Source organism: Tursiops truncatus, chromosome 2, assembly GCF_011762595.2.
Source record: "Tursiops truncatus isolate mTurTru1 chromosome 2, mTurTru1.mat.Y, whole genome shotgun sequence".
In the NCBI taxonomy this organism is placed as follows: domain Eukaryota; kingdom Metazoa; phylum Chordata; class Mammalia; order Artiodactyla; family Delphinidae; genus Tursiops; species Tursiops truncatus.
The window spans coordinates 102,774,390-102,791,452 of record NC_047035.1 but is presented as its reverse complement, the minus strand read 5'-3'; the positions used below and the strand labels follow the sequence as shown (position 1 = coordinate 102,791,452).

Below are 17,063 nucleotides of genomic sequence, written 5' to 3'. Positions count from 1 at the left end.
TTATCACAAGTTCTGTATCTACTTTCCAGTTCTCTAATATATATCAATTTTGTATAGTTGACATACAGGCAGTCCTTCCTTTGCACAATTCTGATACACACAAATTTCAGTTACGAAGGTATTTAACTGTGAGTAATTGCGTAAAGTACAGACGTTACTGCTGACTCTTCAGTCCACAAATCACTACATAAGTAACAAATGCACGTCATGACCAGTGACCAATCATGTCACTTCTTTCAAAGTCTGTCATTGATTGTTCACTGCGCACCTGTTACTGAGTTGATGCACAGGAAGCAAAATGTGTAGTTGTGTTCCCTCCTTGTCTCCCAGTGATAAACTCATGTGATGTTTTACAAAAGTGGATAATCAGAAGAGGGAATTGGCCAACAAAGATTAAAGCACAGCAAAGAAACAAAAGGTGATACTGCTGGAAGTGGAATTTGAATTGAGCATAAATGGAGTTACAGAAGAAATAGCTGACAGTAGAAATGTTGACACTGGTGCAGTTCAGGAGACCAGATATGCCAAAAGAGGAACTTAATGAAGGTGAACTCATAAATGAGGAAAGTGCTTGTGGCATAAAGGATGAAGAAGTGACACTGGCATAATATTTTACATTAAAAGAACTCTTTGAGATATATCATGATATTAAAAGCGCAAAGGCTATCATGTTGGAAGCTGATTCGAGGAGTGTGACCATTCACCACAGCATAGAAAAGGTGCTTGCTCCCTATCGTAAGTTGTACAAGGAGAAGGCGACAAGCACTATTCAGACTGCTCTTAATGAGTTTTTTATAATGAAATAACACTTTAAATCTCAATGTTTTTAATTTACAGTATACTAAATAAAGATTACTTTTTACTGTTTTTTCATTTCTCTATACGTTTATAACTGATGGGGAATTTATAATGTTTTGACCAAAAAAATCTTAAAGGTAATGGAACAGTTTTAATTTTTCCCATTGATTTTTAAAATTGCTTCCATAGTTCTGGCTTATGTGTGGTTATTTTTCTCATCCCATACTGCATGCAGAGTAGGAACTGCCTATGTATATGTGTGTGTGCACGTAAATATGTATGAATGTGTGCATGTGTATAAAGCCTTGATTTGTATTATATAACCTTCCCAAACTTGACACACATAAAAAATATTTGGATAGCACACTGTGATATACAAAAGAGATTGCTGTGGCTGAGGGATAATGTCCAGGAAGCTCTTGCCATCCCACACCTTGCTCAGCTGCCCCAAGGACTGAGGAGATAAATATCTCAAAGACACATGTATACTCATTTAAGGCCCACAGGTTAAAACGCTCCAATGTTGAGAGAATTGTAGACTCCTTGAGGAGGTGGGCCCTCATAGCACTTAGTATGGTATTCTCTGTATATTTTTTGACCTAACTGTATTTGACATATACTATATAATACATACTTTTCATTGAGATTGCTTTAAAAAGGTAAGAACTGTTAGTGATTTTCCTCAAAGGCACATTTAGTAAATGTCTAAAAATGTTTTATTGTACATGATATTCCCTTTCTACAGTTATTAAACCATTGAAATGTGTCCTTTTTATTAGAAACGTCAGTGTATAATGAGTGTTAGGAATGCAGAGGTGAAACTGAAACTTGGCACAGGAAATGATAAGTAGGCGTGGGAAAAAGAGATTTGTTGTAGAAGAAAGGTATCTGGTAAAAATGTTTCTAATTCTTTTTATGAGCACAAAGCAAATGAAAGGGGACTAGATAAGAAAATGCGATATTAAATTATATGCATTTTTTTGTTGCACAATGATTGATTCCAGGTCATGTATTTTGATAACCAAATATTGGAAGCTGAAAAAAATTAAAATCAAAATGTTATTATTTTCAGCATTGTTGAGTATTATACTCTTACGCTATTGATGTATTTAACTGCTGTAATAACATGATTTTTGTCTTGACATGTTTATATAACATTTAACTAAGAGCTGTCTTTTATATCATTTCCTTGGAACATTTCAGGACTTCAGTGTTGTGTCTCAACCTGTTTTGTTGTAGAACATACGCATTACTTTTAAAATGGAAGTGTAATCTTGAGAGTTTTCTATTTTGTTTTTTGGAATTCTAGAATTAGGTCACGTTTGTAAGAAAGTAAGTCTTTGAGCAGACTTTTGATTTTTTTTTTTAAACCATAGGAAATGTTATGGTGTGCTTTAATTTAAAAATAAGCCAGATTTTTTTAAGGTTTATTGAGGTATAGTTAACTAATAAAATTTTAAGATATTTAAAGTATACATCATGATGATTTGATATATGTATACATTGTAAAAGGATTCCTCCCATCTAGTTAAATTAACACATCCATCACCTCACATATTTATATTTTTTCTTTTTTCTTTTTTGATGAAAACATTTAAGTTCTACTCTCTTACTAAATTTCAGTTATATAGTACGGTACTATCAACTGTGGTCACCGTGTTATACATTAGATCCTCAAGACTTTATTCATCTTATAGCTGAAAGTTTGTACCCTTTTAGCCCCCAACCCCTGTGAACCACTTTCCTACTTGTTCCTGTGAGTTTGACTTTTTTCCCCAGATTCCTCGTGTAAGTGATACGTGCAGTATTTCTCTCTCTCTTTCTGACTTATTTTACTTAGCATAGTGTCCCAAGGTCCATTATGTTGTTGCAAATAGCAGAATTTCCTTTCTTCTTATGGGTGAATAATATTTCATCGTGTGTGTGTGTGTGTGTGTGTGTGTGTGTGTGTGTGTATCACATCTTTATCCATTCATCCATTGATGGACACTTAGGTTATACATGTGTTGGCTGTTGTGAATGAGTAAGCCACATTTTTGTAATCTAAATTTTACCTTAACCCAGACTGTCTTAGAAATTTGTAGAGCATGCCCAAACTATAAATTTGACTTTATCTGCTTGCTTTCATAATAGGTACATATTTCTCTAAAAATTTAATTTCCATAAAAATGCAACTTTAATAAAAATTAGAAACACCACTATTTTAACAGTTGTTATTCTTAAATTGTGGGCTTAGAGATGATTTTTTTTGCTATGGACATGTGTAAACTTTTCTATGTTAAGCAAATATTTTAGAATTAATACATATTTCTTTTATAATCTGACTTGTAATTCATTTTATTTTATTTTTTCTATAAATTTATTTATTTATTTTTGGCTGCTTTGGGTCTTCGTTGCTGTGCGCAGGCTTTCTCTAGTTGCAGTGAGTGGGGGGTACTCTTCCGTTGTGGTGCACGGGCTTCTCATTGTGGTGGCCTCTCTTTGTTGTGGAGCACAGCCTCTAGGCACGCGGGCTTCAGTATTTGTGGTTCGTGGGCTCAGTAGTTGTAGCTCAGGCTCTAGAGCACAGGCTCAGTAGTTGTGGCACATGGGCTTAGTTGCTCTGCCGCATGTGAGATCTTCCTGGACCAGGGATCGAACCCACATCCCCCTGCGTTGGCAGGCGGATTCTTAACTGCTGTGCCACCAGGAACGTCCCTAATGTCATTTTAAAATACATCTTCAGTTAATAAACTTAATAAAATGTCTATTTCTCCTACTTTTAGAATATAAAGTTACTTTACAATTATTACAGTTTTGTAAAAACATCTTTAAAGAGACTGGATAACTTGGCTTTTTTGTTTTTTAAATACTGCAATTGTTCTCTTTAAGTTTGATCTTTTATTTTAGGACATATTGATACATTTACTTCAAAGCTTTTCCTGCTAGAAGAAATCACCTCAGAAGAATTAAAAGAAAGACTTTCAGCCCTCAAGTAAGAAGCTTTACTTTGTGTTGGGAATTTAAAAACTTAATATGATCACTAATTTTCCTTTACCTGTAAATATTGGTTAAGTTTAAATTATTTATTTTCAAGACTTTTAGTCCTTTTTTACATTGAGGTTCCGCCCTGACCCAGTTTGTGATCCATTTCACATTAATCATTTCCATTTCCAAATTACATGTACTAGTGATACTAGTATTTCTACTTAAGACAAAGGAGGCTAGAACAACAGAGGAGTCTTCCGTCTTGGTAGTGTATGGAAGCATAAGACTCTTAGCTCTCAGGGATGTATACACTCATTTGGACACCCTAACTTCTAAAAGTTTGTTCTTTTACCAACTGTCACTGTACATCAGATTGAAATGAATTTAATTTGCATCTCACAACTTTCCGGGAAGGACTGGTGGTAGTTTTATCTCCATTTTATATATGAGGAAACTGGAACTTGGAGTGACTTTCCCCAGAGCATACAGCTGAACTAGGGTGACAACCTTGGTAGTTAATATGTTTGATTCACCTTGAAGGATGGGAAATTGTCCTGACTTTTATTACTTCCATAGTTCCAGTTTTGGGGCTTGTCATAGTTTTTGAAGCCTCCAGATTCAAACTTGAATTCTCTGCTTATACTTAAAAACATCTACTTCTATTATAAGGATTGCTTCTTTTGAGGAGTAACTTTTTATTTACATATGTGAATAGAAAAGCTTTTCTGTACATTACTCACTGCCTGCTCTACCTCTTCCAATGAAAACCATTTTTAAATAAATAATAAAGGGAATGAATTTAGGTCTAGAAGAGATACTAAATCAATATATTTCATTTCCCTTTATTCATTTAAAGTACCTCTCAATTTCTCTGGTTACCACCACCATCTCTAAAAGGTAAACTCTTCTGCAGATTAGTTCTACTAAAGGCTTTTTAAACTTTTAATCTTTAAAAAAATTTTAAACTTATAAACTTCTTAAAAAGTTTATAGTTTCAGTGTAAAATATTGATCTCTTTACAGCTGCTCTGACTCACACAAGCCAAATACTTTATGATTTTGAAGAGAGATCAGAAAATGGCAAAAAATATTATAAGTGAATCAAATTAGAAATAAATTTTGGTGTTTTACATTATTTCATCTGTTGTTTTTTTCTGCTATTGAGGATATTTCTCTTCCTGAGGAGCTAAAATTGTTAAGAGTAAGTTTTCTTGTCGCTTAATTTTATATAGATTTCTTCTGTTTAATAGGATATCAAGTTTATTTAACATCCTTCAACACATTCTAAGAAAATTAAGCAGGTAAGTACTTTGGAGGTATTTTGCATTGATATGTCTAATTTTCTTGGGTGAAAATTCATAGAAACTTTGAATATATGTTGTTAGGAATAGATAGAAAATAACCTAGAAATACAGAATTTATTCTACTGTGTCAAAGTTGAAATTGTGAAAGTATAAATAAGTAGGTAATATAATAGTCTCTGGCTTCAATGAGCTTGCAATTACATTTTTCTGTAAGGCTATTGTAATGGTTTCCTATTGCCACTATAACAAATTACCACAAACTTAGTGGCTTTAAATAACACAAATTTATTCTATTATAGTTCTGGAGGTCAAAAATCTGAAATCATTTTCAGTGGACTAAACTTGTATCAACAGGGCTGGCTCCTTGCGGTGGCTCTGAGGAGACAGTTGTTTCCTCACCTTGATTTTCAGCTTCTAGTGGCTACCTGTATTTCTTTTCTTTTTTAATTGAAATATAGTTGGTGTACAGCATTCTGTTAGTTTCAAGTTTACTACATAAACTTGCAAGTGATATGATATTTGCAAACATTGTGAAATGATCACAATAAGTCTAATAACCATCTGTCCCCATACAAAATTATTACAATAATATTGATCATATTCTTTATGCTATGTGTTACATCCCTGTGGCTTATTAGTTTTATAACTGGAGGTTTGTACCTCTTAAATCCTGTTCGCCTATTTCTCCCTACACACACCACCCGCAACCGGCTACCACCCTTTTGTTTCTGTATCTGTAAGTCTATCTTCATTTTGTTTTGTTTGTTTCTTTTGTTTTTCAGATTCCACATATAAGTAAGTCATGTGGTATTTGTCTTTCTCTGACTTATTTCATGTGGCATAATACCCTCTAGATCCATCCATGTTGTTGCAAATGCAAGATTTCATTTTTTATGACTGAGCAATATTCCATTGTATATATATCACATCTTCCTTATCCGTTTATCAATGAACACTTAATTTGCTTCCGTATCTTGGCTATTGTAAATAATACTGCAGTGAACATTGGTGTGCATATATCTTTTCGAATTAATTTTTTTGCATTCTTGTGGTAGATACCCAAGAGTGGAATTGCTGGATCATATGGTAGTTCTATGTTTAATTTTTTGAGGAACCTCCATACTGTTTCCCAAGTGGCTGCACCAATTTATAATTTCTCCAACAGTGTACAATGGTTCCTTTTTCTCCACATCCTTGCCAACACTTGTCTTTCTGATGATAGCCATTCTGACAGGCGTGAGGTGGTGTCTCATTGTGGTTTTGATTTGAATTTCCCTGATGATTTAGTGATGTTGGGCATCTGTATGTCTTCTTTGGAGAAATACCTATATATCTTAACTTGTAGCCCCTTACTCCATCTTCAAAGTACCTCACTCAAATTTTTGCTTTTATTGTCACATTGCATCCTTAATTTCATTTGCAAAGCCATTGATGGGTAACATTCACAAGTTCTGGAGAGAGGATGTAAACATTCTGGGGGAATATTAGTCAGCCTTCCATAGCTATATTGTGTACATTTTCAAGGTAAGGAAGCAACATAGAGGCTAGTCACTCGGTCCATAGCAAATCTTAGAATATAGATTCTCTACGTGATCATTTGTCAAACCGTTTCATTATACAAACCTTTGCACTCCTTGTCTTACGCCCTTACCAAAAGATAAACTAAAAACAATTCAAGAATTTGAACAAAAGGTCAAAAACCTCAAAGTTCTAACTCTCCTACTTTTTATGCAACTAGATAGATGTCAGTTTCCTTATTTATAAAATGATGGTGTTGAGTTCGGTGATTTTCTAAGTACTCCTCAGTTCTGAGATTCTGTAGTAAGATTTTTGCTTTATATATTCCATTCTTCATGTGAAGTACAATGCTTAAACATGAAATTTGCCAAGTGCTTTTTGAAACTTGAATATCAATAGCTTATGTATTAGTTTTCAACTGCAGCTGTGACAAATTGCCACAAAATTAGTGTTGACAACAAGAATGTATTATCTTGCAGTTCTGTGAGTCAGGAGGCTAACAGGTCTTCTCAGGCTGAAATCAAGGTGTCATTTTTCTGCCTTCTTTTCTGTAGGCTCTGGGTATGGTCTGTTTCTTTGACTTTTGTATATTCTAGAGGCTACCTGCATTCTTTGGCTTCTGGTGCTCTTCCTTTCCTCCCTTTTCAGACTTTGAAAGGCGAGTTGAGTCCTCCTCATATCACATCACTCTCACCTCTTTCAAAGCCGTTATCTCCCTCTGAGTCTCTTCTGCCTCCCTCTTCTACATTTTAAGGACTCATCGTTACAGTGAGCCCAGGAAAATAATCTAGGAAAACCTTACATTTTAAAATCAGCTGATTAGGAACCTTGATTTCACTTTAATTCCATCTTAATTCCCCTTTACCATGTAATGTAGCATATTCACAGGCTCTAGGGTTTGGGCTGTATGTTTTGGGGGGAGGCCGTTACTGAACCTACTGATATTTGTAGCCATCCGTGTACATTGCTGCCCCCAAGCAGCACTTTTAAGATATTCTTTCTTGAACTGTCTCATTCTCCATGAATTCTCTCTGTAAACCAAAGCATTCTTCTTTTTTAGTGAAGGAGGTTGAGATATAAAGTTTCACTGATAAAAGCTCAGTGTTTGAAATGTTACTTATTCCCACTGTCACATCAATTATTATTCATTTCTTTATATGGGAATAGAAAATGATTGGGGAAAAAATGCTCTGAGAATAATAGTTCTCTGAACCACTTTTGTCGATACCTATTACTTTTCTGTTTAAAAACAGTAATGAATTAATGAAAAACTTATCAGGTTTGTAGGAAGATCCTTGTAAGTATGACTAGTCCTTATTTTTAATGATAGATTGTGGGAAAGAACTGATATCTTCCATTGTACCTTTGAGCTAGAATGTAAAATCCCCAAAAAAACACAGTATATTAATTGTATCCCTTTAGCTCTTTATGTTGTTACACTGAATTCCTTAAAGCTTTCTAAAGAGAAAGGGAAAATGTAGATTTGACAGAACTTATTATTGTGACAATAGAGGATCATAATTAAGGGTATGGCTTTTGGTGTTCGACTGCCTGGGTTTATATCCAGGTCCTGCACTCAGAACTTTGGGCAAATTACTTAGCATGTCTGATTTTTTGTTTTCCTTAAAGTTTTGTTTTGGAGAATTTAATGATGAAATGGATATAAACAGTATAGTCGTCGTTAGCTCATGATAAACATTCAGTACCTATTAACTGCTTTGGTTGCTATTATTCTCATGGCCCCTCGTATTGTGATTATTGCACTGACTGTTTCTGCCACTTTATTTTAAACTTCTCAGTGTAGTGAATTTGTCACATTCACTTTTCTATCTCTGTTCACCTATTAGTAGACAGAAAGTAGGTACAGTGTTTAATTAATTTAAATGTTGTGTATAGGAATGGTATGTATATGTACTTACGTACTCATATGTATATGTACTTTTCCATATGTGTTGTCCATGAGTTAGAGAATTAGGCAGACTGTCTGTTTCCCATTAAATTTTTGAAATTTTACAATTTAACTGATGTAACAGTGAAAAGAAAATAATTATATATCCTGAACTTGGAATACGAACTAAAATGAGTTGCTGAAAAGGCATGAAAATAGTTTAAAAGATTCTTAAATCTTACTTGGTCATAAAAGTGTTTTTAGAGTTGGTATCCCATTCCCCTAATTGTTTTCAATTTTATTAATATATTATGATTAAGAAAGTGCTATTGAATTTGACACAGTGAACCAATGAGTTGAGTTTCCTTGTATGGATTTAGCTTGCAGGAGGGTTCCTACTTGTTGTCTCATGCAGCAGAAGATTCTTCACTCCTGATCTACAAGACCTCTGATGGAAAAGTTACTAGGACAGCGTACAATTTGCATAAAACACATTACAGCCTTCCTGGTGTGCCTTCCAGTCTCTCAGTTCCCTGGGTCCCGTTAGACCCCAGTCTCTTATTACCATATCATATCCATCATGGAAGAATACCTTGTACTTTTCCACCTAAATCACAAGGTCCCACAACACAACAACAAAAGGTAAGATCTTTTTGAAATTAAATGTTTGATTAGGTTGTTTATTATTAATCTGTTTCACTGACTATAAAATATTTCAACCTGATGTCCACATTTGCCATGTTAATCACAACACCATTCTAAAAATAATATCTATAGGAAGCATAGATAAAGTTGTACGCTCTACTGAACCCAGTCATCATGTCAATGGAACTTTTTATTTCTGTAAGGTTTATGAGTCAACTAAAGAAAATTCTATTAGACTCCCCAGTGAGGGCATGGGTAAGGCAACCACATAGTTAAATCCCTATGTGCCTATGAAAAGCAAAGTTATAATTTTTTTGCAAGTTTTATTTATGTATACTGTTTCATTTCATTAAATATTTGAGGCAATTTGCAGAATACATGCAATAAAATTATGATGATACAATTAAAAATTAATAAGTAGGATATGGGAAAATATAAAAGCAAGTGTTAGTAATTAGTGACTGCAGTGCCTTATTAAAAGTACAATAGGGACTTCCCTGGTAGCACAGTTGTTAAGAATCCACCTGCCAATGCAGGGGACAGGGGTTCGAGCCCTGGTCCGGGAAGATCCCACATGCTGCAGAGCAGCTAAGCCCGTGCGCCACAACTACTGAGCTTGCACTCTAGAGCCTGCGCGCCACAACTGCTGAAGCCCGTGCGCCTAGAGCCCGTGCTCCACAACAAGAGAAGCCACCACAGTGAGAAGCCCGCACACCACAACGAAGAATCATCCCCGGTCGCCGCAACAAAGACCCAATGCAGCCAAAATTAATTAAATAAATAAATAAAATTTTTTAAAGTACAATAAAATGTTAAGATGTAAATTGTGTTTTAACGCTAAGTATTTTATCACTCAATATTTTAGTTATAATTAATGTTATGCTCTTTATAGAATCCTTCCCCAGAAATACCATTTGAATGAGATTTCTCTATCTGAAACTTTTGTAAAACCATGGTTTAGAGATACTCTTTACCATGTCACTCATTCTTTATATCATGTAAGAAGTTCCAGTTTGAGTTTAGTTGAAGGAAAAGTTTTATTCTCTACAAGTGAATCTGACTGTTCAATTAGCAATAACACAGTACATTTTCCTTTCCTGCTGCCAAAAATCTTTGAACCAAAATTATTGTCTGAGTTCTCTACTCTTCTCAAAATGTTTACCACAGAACATCTATCACGTGTATATTTTTCACTTCTCCATTCTAATGTTATTACTGAGAGGATCCTTTTAGAAATGACAACTTCTTATACATTCTTAGTTGACTTTGGCCAAGAAAATATATAAATGTGGTTAACTAGTTGGGACAAGTGAAAGAATGGAGAAAGTGAGTTATTAGTATTTTAAGCCATTTTAGCTACAGTTTTTGTTGGCTATTTCCAGTTTAAATTTAATATAAGTAGTGATTTTTATAACCTCCTGAGACAACATTTTCTTAACTTAAAAATAATAATTGAAAACTTTTTTTGAAGAGTTTATGTTATTTCTAAGACAATGATTTTGTTTTAACTTAGAAAAATCTGATGATAGTTTCACCTGTAACATTTAACTGTGTGAGTGGCTTATTCCTCTTTAGTGAAAATGAACAGTTTAATGTCTTGACACAATTCCATATTTTCAGGATTTGACCACATAAATATAAACAGCTTAATTATGTATATGCTGAGCATTTGTTGATTTGTGTTTTTTTGAAGATATTTCATGCATTCAGTCCAAGGACAAATCGTTAGTGAGATTGTCTAGGACCAGGTTGTTGTACAGCCAAACATTAGGTACAGTAGACAATTAGCTAACTAGTGCTTGGTTTGATGTTTTTTTAAGCCCATGGAAAGTTTTTGGTGATCTCTTACACATCTCCCTACAATCTGGTCCTACATATGTAGGAATTGCCCCCATCTTTCTCCCTTACTTCCTCCTAGCGAGGCCATGGGAATGAGACTTTCTAATCCTACCAAGCTAATAAGCACAGACAGGGATTCCAGCTTTAGCAGCAAAGGAAAAGACAAGAGCTTCAGGAAACCCTGGGACATAAGATCTTATATGGAACAGAAATGATCTACTTATTTCATGATGTAAAAACTCATATGACAGATATCTCTGCCTCTAATACGATTCCTTAGTCCCTAGTCCACTTGAACTCAGATGTCACCTTTGTGTAGTAGTACCTTAAGCACTAATCCTGAGAGATACCCCAGTAAAGCCTGTGTCTGCCTCTTTTTGCATCAAGCAGAGCTTAATAGGAGGATCCCATTTGCTTCCTTTGCTACTCCAGACTTCTGATTCTAGTCTTTTTATAATGGCCTTGTGCCTATCCCTTTTCTCCTTCCACAACTTCTGCTATAAATATGGATCTCTCTCTCTCACACACACACACACACACACACACACACACTCATGCTCATACACACATACACATATAGGGTCAAAATGCTTGCAATGTGGTAGATATAATTAGTGTGGTCAGTATACTTTTATAGTAAATACCAGTTGAGTGGGGAGTGGTATACATAATCTAAAAATCACAGCAATTTTTTAATCTGTATGTTAAAAAAGTTCTTCAGATTCAGACAGACAGACTGGCAGACACAAACCCTAACTCAAATTTGTCTTTTCTAACCATCTAATTGTAAACCAAAAAATGCCCCTAAAGAGACAAGATATTAGGTGAGGGTAGCTGGAGTTTGATTCATTCTTAGTGAGCCAGTAGCCTCTTGGGGCAATGCTAGTAATATTTCTGTTGTATAAGGAATATGAGAGAGTGTGATTGGAATTACAATCATTTCCAGGTCTGAAACACACTGGAGAAGATGTGAAGAAATAGAAGGGGGTGCAAGGTCACTAAAGAAAATAGAGGTAGATATGGACAAGTTCTGGGAAAATGGTTTCAGGCTGTACAGCTTTTGTCCTTCTCTGTAATGCCTGGCTTTCTCCATTACCCCATTTAAAAATTTTATACTCTTCCAGTGGCCAAGGGGATGACAGTATTTCCAGACCTCATCTTCAGTGGGACTGCAATTAGCAAGGGATTGCATCCTAAAAATACACTCTCTCTTCCCTAGACTGTGTGAGCTAGAAAGTGGGATTGAGTAGCACCTTGTGCTGAGGAAGAGTAGATATTAAGGTAGAACCAGCACCCCAACAAAGCTTCTTCCCCCTGCTTCCCTTCTTCCTCTTTTCCCATCCTCTGTAATTGCCTTCCAATTTTTCCTTTCCCTTTTTCTTTCTTTCTTTCTTGCTCTTCCAGCCTCTCAACTCAAATTGGGGTCTTTTTTCTTTTCCCTTCGTTTCCCTTTTATTCTTTTTATCCTCCTTTTTTGGACTCTTCTGTTTTTCTTACTCTGTCTCTCTTTCTCCATTTCATAATTTCTTCTCTCTCTTTACCACCTCTGACCTTCTTGTATTTCCTTTCCCTCCCTTCCTATTTTTCATTTCTCCCGCCCTTCAGTTTCATTATTGTAAGCACATTTCTCTAAAGGCCTGTCATTCCTGCATTTTCTCATTTAGCTTTCAAACTTTCCCAAATTTAGCACAAAGTGTGGTTTTCCTCTTCACTTCTCTCCGTTTACCCTGATGTATCTCCTTCCCTGATTGTTATTTGTAAGTTTCGTACTTTAAAACTCTGTCAGGTTAAAGCTTGCTTAGAAGCAGTTAAGTGGCTAGGGATTAAAAATATATAAAGGACCATTTGCAAGGAAATTAGTCCATTTGTAAATAATAGAGTTGACTGTGTTTAAGAACGTTGTAAACATGTTAAGCCATCCTGTTCTTTGCTTCATCTCTTAGGTTGGTGGAACAAGAATGCCTACCCGCAGCCGCAGGAATTCAGTTTCCATGGAAACCAAAAGTCTGCCTGCTCAGCAAGTTGAAAATGAAGGAGTGGCTCCAAGTAAAAGAAAAATAACTTAAGGACTGTACCATGGAAAATGAAGAAAAACCAGTTATCACAACAATCAATTTAGAAAAGTTTGAGGGGAAATATACCTGAAAGATCTGTAGGCAAGAGGAATGTTTTTCTTTTACTGTTCTTGAGAGTTTTTATAGTGCCTTGAAAATACACATTGACTATGTGAAGCAGTGATCCAACTAAAATGGAATGTTGTGCTCTTAACACCTGATGTTTGAGGAGACTCCAGATATGGTTTAACATTATCGTGGCAGGGAAATAAAGAGAGAAGAAAATATTTTTATAGTAGACCTTTTGCAAAAAATTTTAAGTAGGAAAACAATTTGCTTTTGCGAGAGCAATATTTATCATTATGTATTATGTTAATAATTTGAGTTGTATTGCCGGTCTGTTGAGGTTGGCTCAAAAGGTTAAATCTTGCCACTGTCAGAGATAATTTTGAACTACATAAACCTTATTTCTGACCCATTTGACAGTTTTTATATACTACTTTAAAATGATGATTGATGCAGGTTAAAGAAGTTAATATCTTGAAAAACTTGGTGAAATTCCATTCCAGAAGCCAAAAAGGAAAATAAAAAATAAAAAACCCTCTGCCTCTGAAAATTCACAAGTAAGTTAACAGTTTTTTATTGGGCAGTCATCAGTTTAAAAAGAAAAAACTCTTGTGGTGTAACAGGTTCGGTGACGAATGCCTCTATCTCTTGGCACAAATCCTGGCTAAGTGTTGAAATAGGCTACTAAAAGCAAAGAGATGAGTATAGTTTCCAGAAAAATCTCATATTTCAACCAACAAGGCTAATGTGTGGTAAAACGGAAGGTATTTTTCTTCATCTACACTGATTCATTTAAATTTTTCAAGACCGTGGAGATGAATTTGGAAAAAGGCATGATCAATTGATGTTATTATAGTCAATACTAAGAAGGGATGGACTTAAGAAGGGATGGACTTATTTAACTTTTGTATTCCTCTTCTTTAATGTGCACTAAATATGTGCATCTTTTGTAAAATACAAGCTTTGTAATATAGGGCAATATTTGCTGTGTTTTTGGAATTTTTTATGCATTTTATATTAATATAAGAAACTAGTCCTAGAAACCTTCTCAACTGTTATAAATAGCAGTTAAGTACTTTATTTACTACCAAGTTTTGATTTTTTTGGTTGGTTATAAATTTTTTTAAAATTAATGAGCAATTACTAGTAAAATTGTTTTATGCATTTTAATATATAGTTTCCTCATCCTGCCATTCCCATTTTAAAATATTGAGCTTGGTTTTCAGTGGTCTTGATGTTTTTTTAACTTTGTCACATACCCATAGTTCCCAGAAATATTCCAGCTGTGAGTTATTTGGCAGTGAACCAAGGGAGAGGCAGGGATTCCCTTGGAATTTGCTCTTTTAAAAAAACTAAACAATGATTGCTTCAGACTTCTGAATACCAGAAAGAGTTGGCTTTCATTTTTTTAGTATACTTTTTACTTAGTAAAATGTGTGATCTTACAGGTGGTTATTTTGAAATTATCTTAGCCAGCTATGTGAGTAACCGTGATAATATAAAGCTAGACTTTGTTTTCCACTTGTGCTTTATCAAGCCTCTTTTTTCTAATGTATATTTGATCTTGTCTTGTGTTCTTTTTCTTGATTTTTAGTACTGAGAATGTATAAGCAAGAAAGTGACATTGACAGTATGAGCAAAGATTTAAAAAAAAACAGACTCAATGTTGGCAAGGATGTGATGAGCCTGACCCACTTATATCTCTGAGGTGAAGGTATAAACATTTCATTCAGTAAATGTATGAGTGCATCTGTACTGTATGCCACACAACCTAAAGTAGGTCCTTATGTTTCCCTCTGATAAAATTATTTTTTCATATATCACAATATTTGTTTATTTAAGTTACTGTCTTTCTTCTTGAATAGAATACAAGCTATGCCAGGGTAGGGCATATTTGTTTTGTTCACTAGTGTGTAACAAACACCTAATACAGTGTCTATTGTAGTTGCTCAGTAGATATAAGTTGAATGTAGGAATAAATGAATGTCTAGGTATCAAGGATAGATTTTTTTTTTTCCTCAGGAGCTAACATTCTAGTGGAAGACACATGCTGATCTATGTGATAAGTGCCCTGATAAAGTACTATAAGAAAGTCATCTAATCTGGACCTGATAATTAAGGAAGGTTCTGAGATAAACCTTGAGCTGAGTCTTTTAAAAAAGAGTAAGAATTATAAGGAAAGAATGAAAGATCTTCCACACAGAAAGAAAGCAGCATATGCAAAGGCGAAAGATGGCCAGATTGTAGGCTGTGAACGTGGAGATGAGAGAAAAAGCTATAGGACACGACAGACGTGCCATGCTATGACATTTGAATTTTGTCCTGTGCAATGTGGGAACCAGTAGTGATTTTTTAATAAAAATAAATAACATGATCAGATATATTCTTCAAAAAGTTCTTATTGGCATTAATCTAGAGAATGGAATGGAGCTGGGAAAGACTATAGGGAAGGAGAAAAGTTGCAAAGGTATCTTACCAAAATTGAAAAATGGTAAAGGCCCTGAACTAAAGCAATAAGAGTAGGGATGGGGAACTTCCCTGGCAGTCCAGTGGTTAAGACTTGGTGCTTCCACTGCAGGGGGCGCAGGTTCAATCCCTGGTCGGGGAACTAAGATCCCACATGCTGTGTGGTGCGGCAAAAACAAAAAAAAAGTAGGGATGGGCTCAAGTGATGGAAGAAAAAAAATGATAACTTGGTGATATAGTTGGTAGGGAGAGTCAAATATGACTTCCAGGTTCCTCATATGGATACTGGGTAAATAACTGTTACTTACTGAGAAAGTACGAGGAGGAGTGTGATTAGAGTGGGGAGAGAGCTCACTTAAAATGGTCATTTCCATTCACCACTTGTATTCCTTGGATTCTGGGTCTTGGTGTGCCATTATTGCCTCATAACAAGTTACCCCAAAACTTACTAGTTAAAACTACAAATAATTATTATCTCAGAGTTTCTGTGGGTCAGGAGTCCAGGTGCAGCTTAGCTGGGTGCCTCTGGCTCAAGGCCTCATAAAGTTGCAGTCAAACTGTTGGCTAGGGCTGCAGTCGTCCGAAGGCTTGCGTGGGCCTGGAGCATCTGCTTCCAAGGAAGCTGTCTCGTGGTAGCAGTGGAAGTTCTCATTCTCTTGTCGGCTGTTAGCAAGAAGCTTCATGCTCACCACATGTACCTCTCTATAGGTCTGCTTGAGTGTCCTCTTGACGTAGCAGCTGCTTACCCCAGAGAGAGCAATCCAAGACAGAGCAAGGAGGAAGACACAGTGTCTTTTAAGGCCTAGGCCTGGAAGTCAAATACTGTCACTTGTGCCATAGTCTCCTTGTTAGAAATAAGTCACTAAGTCCACACTCAGGCTTCACCTCGTGAAGGGAGGAGTATAAAAAGATTTAGTGAACATATTTTTAAACCTTCACAAATGCCATGAACATTTTAGGCATACAGAAGAAATAGGTTTAAGGTGGAGAGAAAAAGAGAGGACACTTTTAAAAAATTCCTTATTACCAGCATGTTAAATCTGACATAGAGATAGTTGGTGTCAAAGATAGTTGCTCATTTGAGTTTTGAACTCAAGAGAGAGAAGCCTGATCTCTTTAGTACAGATTTGGGGATTGTTGGTGTATGTGTGGTGATTGAAATTAGAGAAAAGGATGACATTGCAGTAATGAGTGAAATGAAGAAAGGACCATGAATAGAGCCCCAGGAAGAACCATAGAACTTCAGTAAAAGGAGAAGTTTCGTTAAAGTGGCTACAATGGAAGTCAGATTTATGAATGTTAAGGAATGAGAAAGTGAGGTGGAAACAATGAAAATCTTTATTGCAAAACTTGGAAATAGCTCTGTTTGGATCTTCTTTTGCAACTGCAAAGGAAGTTAACCTATTCCTTTCCATTTCTACTTGGATTTTGTATTTGGACACCATGAACGTTTTAGAGATAATAGAAGGAGGCACAGGTTTAAGGTAGAGAGGGGAGAGAACACTTTTTAATATTTTAT

The 17,063-nt window shown here is 35.4% G+C and overlaps 1 protein-coding gene across 13 annotated transcripts in view; it reads left to right on the top strand.

Annotated features, from left to right (window-relative positions):
* The window catches only part of ICE2 (interactor of little elongation complex ELL subunit 2), an 87,503-nt gene that overhangs the window by 52,845 nt on the left and 17,595 nt on the right, over positions 1–17,063 (top strand). For 4 of the 13 annotated variants that reach the window (XM_019947503.3, XM_073801101.1, XM_033851752.2 and 1 more), the window contains 4 exons: positions 3,688–3,772; positions 4,997–5,065; positions 8,855–9,116; positions 12,902–14,792. In XM_019947503.3, coding sequence (XP_019803062.1) covers positions 3,688–3,772; positions 4,997–5,065; positions 8,855–9,116; positions 12,902–13,024 — 539 coding nt within the window. In that variant the 3' untranslated portion in view covers positions 13,025–14,792. Of the gene's footprint in view, positions 1–330; positions 2,852–3,687; positions 3,773–4,996; positions 5,066–8,854; positions 9,117–11,904; positions 11,972–12,901; positions 15,458–17,063 lie in introns of those variants that run through there. The other 9 variants (XR_002178916.3, XR_012330159.1, XR_012330160.1 and 6 more) reach the window with 7 other exon arrangements.